The sequence below is a fragment of the Trichomycterus rosablanca genome, chromosome 20, assembly GCF_030014385.1.
Source record: "Trichomycterus rosablanca isolate fTriRos1 chromosome 20, fTriRos1.hap1, whole genome shotgun sequence".
NCBI classification, from domain to species: Eukaryota; Metazoa; Chordata; class Actinopteri; order Siluriformes; family Trichomycteridae; genus Trichomycterus; species Trichomycterus rosablanca.
In genome coordinates, this window is record NC_086007.1 from 2,267,159 (window position 1) to 2,280,000 (window position 12,842).

The 12,842-nt window shown below is 44.0% G+C and overlaps 1 protein-coding gene across 1 annotated transcript in view; it reads left to right on the plus strand.

Moving 5' to 3' along the window:
- Positions 1 to 4,371, plus strand: part of LOC134334573 (ephrin type-A receptor 4-like) — a 56,360-nt gene extending 51,989 nt beyond the window's left edge. The window contains exons 13-17 of the mRNA XM_063016941.1: positions 95 to 304; positions 411 to 560; positions 1,849 to 2,042; positions 2,861 to 3,022; positions 4,057 to 4,371. Coding sequence (XP_062873011.1) covers positions 95 to 304; positions 411 to 560; positions 1,849 to 2,042; positions 2,861 to 3,022; positions 4,057 to 4,171 — 831 coding nt within the window. The 3' untranslated portion in view covers positions 4,172 to 4,371. The remainder of the gene's footprint in view (positions 1 to 94; positions 305 to 410; positions 561 to 1,848; positions 2,043 to 2,860; positions 3,023 to 4,056) is intronic.
- Positions 4,372 to 12,842: the final 8,471 nt, after the last annotated feature.

The window sequence follows — 12,842 nt, forward strand, 5'->3', positions numbered from 1 at the left end:
GGGGTTTAAATGACAGGATGATGCCGGTGTTGGATCAGTATTGGGATTGAAGTTACTTGATTACTCATTTGCTCTTGTTTTGTTTTTGTTGAAGAAGAACGATGGCCGTTTTACAGTCATTCAGCTGGTTGGCATCATGCGTGGCATCGCTTCGGGCATGAAGTACCTATCAGACATGAGCTACGTCCACCGAGATCTGGCAGCACGGAACATTCTGGTGAACAGTAACCTGGTGTGTAAGGTGTCCGATTTCGGGATGTCCCGGGTGCTGGAGGACGAGCCGGAGGGAGCTTACACCACCCGGGTAAGAGGCAAAAAATGACAGTTTTGTGACGTGAATGATTAAAACCTCCTCATTATGGATTACGATTGACTCCAGCTGGTGACTTCTCTGTGCCCGTATATGACAGGGAGGCAAGATTCCGATTCGCTGGACCGCCCCGGAAGCCATAGCGTACCGTAAGTTCACCTCAGCCAGCGACGTCTGGAGCTATGGCGTTGTCATGTGGGAGGTGATGTCGTACGGAGAACGGCCGTACTGGGACATGAGTAACCAGGATGTAAGTACAGCGGCTTATATGTGTTTCTAATAAACAAAACAACCCAATATATATACTCATTAAATGTCCAAAAGTATGTGAGCGCCCATAATTACTAAGTTCAGGGGTTTTAGTTGCACCCAAGAGTACGTCCTGTTGAGCACCTTTGGGATGAAACGGAATGTTGATTCTGAGCCAGGCCTTCTCATCCAAACATCAGGGTCAGACCAGGTGTCTACATACTTTTGGTCACATGCATAAGTACCTAAAACCCAGACATCACATCCCAACCAATTGCTGTTGAGATGTAGCTGGAACTCTTCTGTTCCTTCCACTAGATTTTGGAACATGACTGCAGGGATTCACTTCAGCTTTCAGTTTATGATATGCTGGAGTATTAAGATTTCTCATCACTGGACCTGGGATTGTTGGACGTGTGCATTCAGACAGGTAGCGTCTCCTCGCCACCGCAGATCTGAATCTGTTGGTGCTCAGTAGTCCACTAGTGGAGTGCTTTACATGACTTTAGCAGGCTTGAAACCAATCCGATCCATAAAACTACAGACAAACGATTCGAAGTGTTGACGTTCCTCCCTGAGCCGGTAACGACACTTCTGGGTTGTTTTCAGTTCGCAGTTGTTGTTGCCCCGAGACGTTTGCACTTTACGACAGGAGCAGGTGACTGGGGCGGCACCGGCAGTGCAAAAATAAAAACATCCTGTGAGTCTGCGCTGTTGAAAGTCACTCGTCTCGTCTGTGCTCGTCTCTGACGGCTGCGCGTCTGAATTCTTCACGCTGGCACCTGGTGGCCACTGTGTGTGATTAAAAGTATATAATTAGACAAGGTGTCCGCATACTTTCGCCCAAGTTTGTGTTGTCACTGCTGATAGTCGAGTTGCTCATCTTGCTTTTCTAACATTATTTGTCTATTTATAATATATGACCAAAAGTATTCGGACACCTGACCACGAGGTTGTCGGACGTCCTGTTTCAAAAACAAATAGTATTAAAATAGAATGACTTATATGTGATCTTTACATAGATCTTTGGAGTATGTCTGAGGGAATTTGTGCCCATTTGGTAGTACATAAGAGCATTTGTATGCCTGGGCACTGATGTTGTTCTAGAAAGCCTCAGTTGATGTTCCAGTTCACCCCAAAGCTGTTGAGTGGGGCTGTTGCCACAAAGTTAGAAGCATGTAATTTTCCTTTACATAACACATAGTTGTCGTGTCCCAATACTTTTGTCCACATACTGTACCACTTGCCATCGCTGACCACGCTGCATTATGCTGACCCTTGTCTCCTAGGTGATAAAGGCGATCGAGGAGGGGTACCGACTGCCGGCGCCGATGGAGTGCCCCGCGGCGCTGCACCAGCTCATGCTGGAGTGCTGGCAGAGAGAGCGCGGCGAGCGGCCCAAATTCAGCCAGATCGTCAACATGCTGGATAAACTGATCCGGAACCCGAACTCACTCAAGAGGACCGGAGGAGAGACGAACAGGTCCGACACACACACACACACACACACACACACACACACACACACACACACACATCAAACTCCAGTTCAGCTTTAAAGCAGCCTCTGAGCCCATTACATTGAACCGTGGGAGGGCGGCACGGTGGCTTCCTACACAGAACCCCGGTGAACACTCAACCCAACTCAACACTTTTGGGATGAATTACACTCAGACTGTGAGTCAGGCCTTGTCTTGTCTGACTCTACTGACTGAAAGGGCACAAATTCCCACAGACACACTCCAAAGTCTCAGTTCTAATAAAACATTTACAGTTTGGGGAAGGCCCTTTCCTGTTTCCTTACGGAGAGATGAACAGGTCTGACACACACACACACACATCAAACTCCAGTACAGTTTTAAAGCAGCCCCTGAGCCCAGAGAGAGGTGGCACACTGGGCAGCGCCCTCGCCTTACATCAAGAAAGGCCTGGGTTCGATTTCCCGGCTGGGGACCTTGTGGGTTTCCTCCGGGTGCTCCTGTTTCCTCCCAAAAAGCCCAAAGACATGCAGTCAGGAGAACTGGAGATACAAAAAATTGCCCTGAGTGTGTGTATGTGTGTGTGTGTGTGACCCTACCAGTGTGTGTTGTTGACCTGACAGGGGGATCCAGCAGGCATAATTGGCTGTGCCTGAGGGTAGGAGGTTGATAGGGTACCTCTCTGTACGCGATGCGGCTCTCTGTGAGGTGAAAAGAAGTGGCACCTGCGGCTCTCCTTGATCAGGGCAGGAGACAAGCAGCAGGAGAAAATGTGGCCCTCAAAACGAATGTTCTAATCTTTCGACCCCAACTTTCCTCACAGGTCCCGTCCGTCCACGTTAAACCCCGTCCTGCCAGTAGAGCCGTCTCCTTCGGTCAGTTCGGCTGAGGAGTGGCTGAATGTCATCGGTCTGGAGAAATACAAAGAAAGCTTCCTCAAAGCCGGACACACCGACCTGGAGAGTATCGTCCAGCTGAATCAAGAGTGAGTGTCACGAAACGCAAACATACGCAACAGTTTAGGGAAGGCCACTTTCTCATTCAGCATGATTATACCCCTACGCACAAAACGAGCTCTATAAAGACGTGGTTCAATTCAATTCGGTGTGCAAATGAGCTCCAGTTTTCCAGCTCAACACTTTTGGGATGAATTGCACTTAGACTGTGAGCCAGGCTTCCTCTTCTCTTCTGAAAGAGCACAAATTCCCACATCTCACAGACACACTCCAAAGTCTCAGTTTAGCAAACTTCAGTGACTCTCCCAGTCTCACGATCTGTATCTAACAGAGCGTAATTGCTGTGTGGTGGAGTAAAAGATTAACAGTTTGGGGAAGGCCCTTTCCTGATTCATCACGACTATACCACTGTGCACAAAGCAAGATGAAGTTGGCGTGGACAAACTCCAGTGGTTTGCACAGAGCCCTGAACTCAACCCCATTAAACATCTTTGAGATGAATTGGACTGCCCATCGTGAGGCAGGGGCCCGACTTGATAAACCGATCGACTAAATAGGCACAAATTCCCACAGACGTGGTACAAAAGGGCTGTTATAAGTTCACATCGATGCTCATAGTTCTAGAAAGCTCATGGTCCAGTGTTGACATGCATTTGGCTATAAAGCTCTCAAGCTCTCAAGGCCTAGTGTCTAACAGATTAGATCAAGGGTGGTGTGACTTGAGGAATTGGACACATCTAAACTAAAAAATATGATATGGTGAAAATATGGTGAACAAAAGATCTAGTACAATAATAAAAGTAATTCTTTCTTTGGGATGAATTGGACTGCCCATCGCAAGCCAGGTGTTTTGATCCAACATCAGGGAAAGACTAAATAGGCCCAAATTCCCACAGACATGCTCAATTATGCTGTTATAGCCATAAAGGAGAAGTAAGTTCATATTAATGCTCATAGTTTTGGTGTATCTTTATATAGGGAAAGGATTAGAAATGAATCTATATAAAATTCATTCACAGGAAAGTGTCTCAGTTGTAAGAAACGTTTTCTCTCAATTTTTTAGCGATTTGGCCAGAATGGGGATCACGTCCAGCGCACATCAGAAGAAAATCCTGAGCGGTGTGCAGGAAATGCGATCTGGATTACAGCACATAGAGGAGAGAAACGTTCCCGTCTGATCCCCGACCGGCACGAACAGCAGTACAGAAAGGAGACGGATTTATGATGTAACTGCGTTTGCACTTTAATCACATACGGACTGTTGGAGACTGTGGACTAGCAGACGTTTGATGGACTTTTTATGGTCTTCCTGACTGAAGATTTGTAATGAATGAACTGTAAAAAAAAAAAAAAAAGCGTCTACGTTCTGCAAAAATATACTGACAAGGATTCAGATTCGTTTGTTTGTTTGTTTGTTTGTTTGAATCCTTAAACTCTGGACACTGTGAAAGTGACGGAAAGTAAAGAGACGATATTTACTGTTTCTGCTCCATCAGAAACAAACTGTTCCTCCTTCAGGTCAACTTCAATACGACAAACTATATTTTTATGTTGGAATGACTGAATGAAGCTTATTTTTTAAAACAATCTGTACTATGAAACAGCGATCGTCAGCGTTTCTGAAGTATGATATGAACAGCTATGCCGTACACAGAATACGAGAACACAGGTATGTTCAATTCTTACATTTCATTTCAGTTTCCTTTTAACGGTTGAAATAAATGCATGAAAATGTTTTGTGGACGAGACAAACAGAGTACAAGACTCCAGCCATATATATACAGACGAGGCATAACATTATGACCACTGACAGGTGAAGTGAATAACACTGATTATCTCTTCATCACGGCACCTGTTAGTGAGGAGGATATATTACGTAGCAAGTGAACATTTGATCCTCAGTTGATGTTAGAAGCAGGAAAAATTGACAAGCGTGAGGATCTGAGGGCCAAATTGTGATGGCTAGACGACTGCAGCTCTTGTGGGGTGTTCCCGTTCTGCAGTGGTCGGTATCTATCAAAAGTGCTCCAAGAAAGGAACTGTGGTAACCCGGCGACAGGGTCATGGGCGGCCAAGGCTCATTGATGCACGTGGGGATCCAACAGACGAGCTACTGTAGCTCAAATTGCTGAAGAAGTTCATGCTGGTTCTGATAGGAAGGTGTCAGAATACACAGAGCATCACAGGTTGTTGGAACTGGACCACGGAGCAATGGAAGACGGCGGCCTGGTCTGATGAATCACGTTTTATTTTACATCACGTGGACGGCCGCGTGCGTGTGCGTCGCTTACCTGGGGAAGGCATGGCACAAGGATGCACTATGGGAAGAAGGCGAGCCAGAGGAGTCAGTGTGATGCTTTAGGGGACGTTCTGCTGGGAAACCTTGGGTCATGCCATCCATGTGGATGTTACTTTGACACGTAGCACCTACCTAAGCATCGTTGCAGACCACGTTCACGCTTTCGTGGAGACGCTATTCCCTGATGGCTGTGGCCTCTTTCAGCATGATAATGGTTCAGGAACGGTTTGAGGAGCACAACAACGAGTTTGAGGTGTTGACTTGGCCTCAAAATTCCCCAGATCTCAATCTAATCAGGCATCTGTGGGACGTGCTGGACAAACAAGTCCGATCCATGGAGGCGCCACCTCACAACTTACAGGAGTTAAAGGATCTTGGTGCCAGATACCACAGCACACCTTCAGGGGTCTAGTGGAGAATATTATATATATATATATATTAATTTTAACAATGACTTAATCTCTGTCACCTTACCTACTAACTTTCAGTAATAAATATAAAATACTCTAGATTATTTGTATAGCAATCAAGGGTCAATGCATATCTTGTTAGATTCACATATAAAAGCGATAATAATAATTTATGTATATAATAAAATGGACAAAACTTAACCAGCATCTCATTTTATTTATTCCAGCAGCATCAATCCGGCTGTGTTGAATGAGGATTCCCCCTGCCTGCATACGATGAAAATACAGCGAGCTGTCCTGAGATAATCCTTCATTGTGTATTAACTGCAGTCTGTATCTGTTTATACTGTATTATACATCAGCTGGGGTCACCGAACATGCAGTATTAAGGTCAAACTCTCTCTGTTAACAGTGCCAAACACTCTGGTTAGTAAAAATAAATAAATAAATAACAACAGTGCCATCACACCAGTCAGCAATTTTAGATAAATGGTCTAAGAGTGGTTTAAATGAACCAGGGAGCCTTAAATTCATGGGCAAACCCTCATGCTGTCATATCTTTCTTCTTTTTTACACCGATCAGCCATAACATTAAAACCACAATTAAAAGCACTTTGTAGTTCTACAATTACTGACTGTAGTCCATCTGTTTCTCTACATACTTTGTTAGCCTCCTTTCATGCTGTTCTTCAATGGTCAGGACCACCACAGGACCCCCACAGAGCAGGTATTATTTAGGTGGTGGATCATTCTCAGCACTGCAGTGACACTGACATGGTGGTGGTGTGTTAGTGTGTGTTGTGCTGGTATGAGTGGATCAGACACAGCAGCGCTGCTGGAGTTTTTAAACACCTCACTGTCACTGCTGGACTGAGAATAGTCCACCAACCAAAAATATCCAGCCAACAGCGCCCCGTGGGCAGCGTCCTGTGACCACTGATGAAGGTCTAGAAGATGAGCTATCGTCTCTGACTTTACATCTACAAGGTGGACCAACTAACTAGGTCTAATAGAGTGGACAGTGAGTGGACACGGTGTTCAAAAACTCCAGAAGCGCTGCTGTGTCTGATCCACTCATACCAGCACAACACACACTAACACACCACCACCATGTCAGTGTCACTGCAGTGCTGAGAATGATCCACCACCTAAATAATACCTGCTCTGTGGTGGTCCTGTGGTGGTCCTGACCAACTACAAAGTGCTTCTATATGGTAAGTGGAGCTGATAAAATGGACAGTGAGTGTAGAAACCATGTTATGGCTGATCAGAGTATTGTCACAGCAAAATGTTGATGAAACCCTCTTACTAATTATCAGTTTTAAGAAATGCCTGGTTTGTATTAATAGTACGACGTCAGACTCTGTGTACATCAGTCCTGCTGATACAGTTTTATTATAAAGACTTAGGGGAGTGATTTGACACCGATTAACCACCCATGACGCCGTGTTAACCACCCACGTGCGGCAGCTCATACAGCTGCGCAACACGTCATAAGTATGACCTAACGAGGTTAATCCCTATAGTGACGTTTTAATAAAATACATCACCTACGGAAAATGTTTGTTTTGGTTCTTAGACCAGTCTGCATGTTCACAGGGTGAAAAAAACCCAAACACGATTATTAAAATGGAATTACCCCCCTCACCCACCACACGTCACATTAAAGATGTTAAAACGTCTTTAAAATCGAGAGTTTGGCCTTAATATGTGTGGGGAAAACGTCTCTCGTTACACCAACCACGTCTGATATCGAGCTCTTCGTTTCGTTCTAAATCTTTCTAACAAGCCAGTCCGTGTTGTTACTGATTTATACGTTTAATATCATTAGGAACACAATAAATCATCCATATGTTGTTTTATATCTGTACATAAATCTTTGTGTTGGTTTTTTTAAGCAAACTGCTGGTGGAAAGTCTGAAATGAACAAATGCAATCTTATGTATGAATGCTGGATGTATTAAATCATGTATTTTTATTAAAATGAACACTGAATTAAATGCAATAATGTTTTATTCATCTATTTTTTGCTTTTTGATTAGTGTAGGTACATGTAACTTAAGTTTTATTTATGGAGTTTTGTATCTAGTTTGTAAAATAAAGACAAAAATAAGTCTGAATTATTAAGAGTGTACGTACGTGAATATGTTATTCGGCTGAAGCCAGGCCAGCCTTCTGATTGGTGGGTTTCACAGATTTGTAGTAGTACGAGTCCTAATAAAGACGCCTCACAGCAAGAAGGTTCTGGGTTCGATTCCCAGGTGGGGCGGTCCGGGTCCTTTCTGTGCGGAGTTTGCATGTTCTCCCCGTGTCTGTGTGGGTTTCCTCCTGGTGCTCCGGTTTCCTCCCACAGTCTAAAAACATGCAGTCAGGTTAATTGGAGACACTGAATTGCCCTATAGGTGAATGAGTGTGTGTGTGTGTATGTGTGTTTGCTCTGCAATGCACTGGCACCTCATCCAGGGTGTTACTGTGTGCCCTGCGCCCATTGAAAAGCTGGGATAGGCTCCAGCTTAGTGGGGCTGATGAAATGTCAAGTCAACTTTATTTATATAGCGCTTTTTACAATAGACATTGTCTTAAAGCAACTTCACAGAATCCAGGACCAACAGATACAAAAACCCCTGTTGAGCGAGCCGAGGGCGACTGTGGCAAGGAAAAACTCCCTTAAAATTACAGGAAGAAACCTTGAGAGGAACCAGACTCAGCAGGGCCCGTCCTTCTTGGGTGGTCTGGAGGATAATTTAAATAAATAGGATTTACACAAATCATACAAACACAGAATTAAATGAACTAAAAGTTATAACTGGCAATAAATAAATAATAATAATAGTTATTATTCGGTCTAGTCTCCAATAAAGTCCGTAGTGAGTTCGTCATTCTTGGTGCAATTACTCCAGACCCGTCACATCCGGCAGGAGCAGCATCATTGTCACGGCAGTCTCGACTTCAATCCTTAACCTTGGCGGGTAAACAGGGTTCCATCAGAATGCCCTTGGGGTAAAACAACAGAGAATGTAGTTAATAATGTACAATGCTAGTTTTAGACTCCGGCAGCCCTAATTATTACAGCATAACTAAAAGGGAGAGCGAGCAGGTAACAAGGTCATGAAGGCTTTCATAGGACAGTGAGTGTAGAAACAAGGAGGTGGTTTTAATGTTATGGCTGATCGGTGTATATTTAGAAGTGGTCAGTGAGTATGTCCATGACTTTTGTGCTTGCTGTGAGGTTAAATCAGGGTCTAATATTTATGCAGCTTCTGGTCTGTATTAAAAAAGCACTTCTTTATTTCACGTCCGCTGAAGTAAGTGACGTATAAAAGCTTTCTGCTCATAAATACAAACTCCTCCTGTGTTAAACTGACAGGACTTCCAGCACGGCGACGCCGAGCGGCGCGGCGACACCGGGATGAGATCATTGTTATGAGGCTGTAATTTCCAAATGCATGGATATTGAGATGAGGTCCTGCAGAGGAACGATCTATATCAATATGCAGATGCGGTTCCTACAAGGTGACGTTAAAATAAACATGTCAGCAGACGGAGGTGAACAGAGGTTGAACGTTATAACTCTGTGATTAGAGACGGTGGAGCTGGCAGGCCCGGCGGCATAAATCTTCTCCTCTGTAAATGCCGCGCTCACCGTCTCAGACTAATGCTGCAATCATAGAACTGCCAGTCTGAGTCTTCTAGCGTTAGACTGAGCCATGAGCATTACGATGGGAGAGACTACAGAGCTCTGAACAGATCACACAATGCAGATTATTACGGTTTTACAGATCAGGATTGTTTTAGCAATTCAGATTCCAACATCATTGCACAAGCAGTTGTCTGTCAGTTGTCCCCAACCTTTTTTGCACCACGGACCGGTTTCATAAAGGATATAATTTCACAGACCAGCGTGGACGGGAGGATTGAAATAAAATGATACGACGAGCATAATAAAAAACACAAAGTGCATACTACTGACGATACTACTCACCATAAAAAATCAGTGGGAACCCTGAGCTTTTTTTGCTGCAACGAGACGCCTCCACCTAGTGGTGATAGGAGACAATAACACCCGAAGTGTGTTCATGACTAAAATAGGTACGTGTCAAACGCATCAAGAGGAGCAGACTGACGTTATTAAAAGAGAATCCGGTTCTTTCAGAGTGTAATTTTCTTATTTTCTTTTTTTTATACATGTGTACGGAGAGACACACTCTGACAGCACTCTTTTCTCATCTCTGCACAGGCGCCATCAATCAGCCAGCAGAGGTTGTAATTGCACCAGTCATGAGAGACAGACCCCATTCGGCTTAGTCCCGCCCATATCTAAAGAACAGGCCAATCGTTGTTCATGTGGCCGCTCAGCCTTAGCCGGCAGGCAGAGCTGAGATTCGATACGTATTTAAGATCCAGCTCTGGTTCCAGCGTGTGTTTTTACTGCTGCGCCACCTGAGCGGCCTAGAGTGTAATTTTCAATTAATAAAAATAAATTATTTCATTTTTCTGTGCGACCCTGTAATAAATGACCCACTGGTACCAGTCCGTGGCCCTGTGGTTAAGGACCACTGCACCATTACACCATCTTTTTTTACAAGTGACCCACATTTTGTCCACAATTTTTACCCTGACCCCGGCAACACAAACACTGCATCAAAGCAAAACACAAAATGAAATATACTTAATTAATAAAAATAGTGGCAATCTGGTCCCACTGTGGTTTACATCAACCCTGGGTTGCAACTCTTGGGTGGGTCACGAGCCGAAAAATTTGGGTCGCAAAGAAAAATTGTAATAATTAATTAAACAGGCGCAAACAGGCAATTAACTTGTCCACGTATGCCCTCATGTGGAGGCTTTATGTGACATCTTGTTAACCACAGTGGGACCAGATTTATCATTTTTATTAATGAAGTATACAGTATTTCGTTTTGTGTTTCGTTTTGATGCATCATTTGTGTTGCCTGGGTCGCGGTAAAAATCATGGACAAAATGTGGGAAAAACCCTGGATTACAAGGTGTACCGTAAAGCCTCCACAAGGGGGCGTTCGTGTACAAGTTCATTTTGTGTTTATGTGCCTGTTAAAATTTGTTTATTTAATTTCTTTTTTTATCTGCGACCCACCCAAAAGTCTCGACCCAAGGTTTGAAAAACTCCGCACTACATGACCAAATATATGTGGACACACCTTCAGTCCCACAAGATGGTCCCAGATGAATCGGTTCTCCTCGTGTCTGCTTGGGTTTCCTCCGGGTGCTCCGGTTTCATTTGGAGATACTGAAGTCCTCCTAGGTGTGTCTGTGAATCTGAGTTTTTGTTTTGTTTTTCAAATCCAAGTCTGGTTGTGTTCAAATAGTAAACTGGTTTACTAATGAAAAAGCCAGCAGTACATGACCAAATATATGTGGACACACCTCGGGTTCCTGGCTTACCTGGTGCTCCACATAGTTAGCCGTATCTGAGGGAGGGAAGGCCAGATGAGGAATCACCTGAATGCTGCTGCAACAGCGACTGCTACTGTCTGGTCAAGGTGCCAGCACATACGACCAAGGAACCATCTTGTACGCACGTATGACTATTTTGGAGCCTCTGTGGTAACTTTGATATACGCACAGGGTCGGGAACATTTCGGAACAGAACCTGAGAGGTCTGTAATCACAGATTCATTTAAATGAATCACAGTCCTGTACTGAGGATGAAATTAAGCTTTACAGTGCAGCACGACAGACTGAACTGCCTCCGGTTCTTTCTGTACGTTCGGCGCTCCTGACGTCATGCCGGCGTCCCGCCGTTTGTCCCCCGCGGAAGCGTAATCCTGTTAGAGCCGAGCGAGCGAGCGGCCGTGCCGGAGCAGCGCTGAAGGTCTAATTTAATATCTGCATAATGCATGAATGATTGGAGACGTGCTCGTGGTTTCATTTCATATGTAATAACTGCACTGTATGCCCAAAAATATGTAGACAGCTCTCCTAATTACTGAGCTCAGGTTTTTAAGCCACACACACGCTGTATTTAAGCAATTATATCAGGAATTATATGCTTTTAAATTAATGGCAGGATCGTTTGGATAAGACATGTGGTACATCATGAAAAAGAGATTCAGACAACGGCGACCACGGACTGTTGAATCCACTCACAAAATTACAACAATTCGTGTCCTCAGTTCCCCAAGCATTAAAAAGGCTCAATAATAGAAAAGCTGATGGAACACAGGGGCAAACACGCCCCGTCCCAACATTTCTGAGTGTGTTGCAGGAATCATTTCAAGATTAGTTTATAATTTAAAGCAACGTAGACATCAAGTTGCTGAACTGACTAGTCCTTGTGTGTGTGTGTGTGTGTGTGTTTGTAGGTATGTGTGTATTAGTGTATGTGTTTTTGTGTGTAGATGTGTGTGTCTATGTGTGTGTGTGTGCATGAGTAGGTATATACAGTATATATATATATATATATATATATATATATATATATATATATATATATGTGTGTGTGTGTGTGTGTGCATACATTTGTGTAGGTGTGTGTGTGTAAAACTATGTTTTTGTAGGTGTGTGTGTGTGTAGGACTGTATGTTTGTGTCTGTGTGTGCGCGTGTAGGTATGTGTGTGTGTGTGTGCGCGTGCATGAACTAGTGTTTGCATGCATCTTGTGTAATGTCTGCATAGATTGTTGTGAATGTGTGTGTTTGTGTGTGTGTGTAGATCTATGTGTATGTGTGTTTGTGTCTATTTGTGTGTGCGCACATAGATATGTGTGTGTGTGCATGCATAGGTGTGTGTGTTGTGAGTAGGTGTGTGTGCATGAATTTGAGTGTGCATCCATGTGTGTGTGCATGTTTTTCTCTGTGTAATGTGTGCGTAGATGTGTGTGTGTGTGTGTGTAGGTGTATGGCTATAGGTGTGTATGTTTTATGTAGGACTGTATGTTTGTGTCTGTGTGTCCGCGTGTAGGTATGTGTGTATGCATGAACTGGTGTGTGCGTCTGTGCGTATGTGTGTGTGCGCATGCATCTCGTGTAATGTGTGGGGAGATTTATGTGTTTGTGTGTGTGTGTGTGTGTGTGTAGATCTATGTGTATGTGTGTTTGTGTCTATTTGTGTGTGCGCACATAAGTATGTGTGTTGTGAGTAGGTGGGTGTGCATCCATCTGT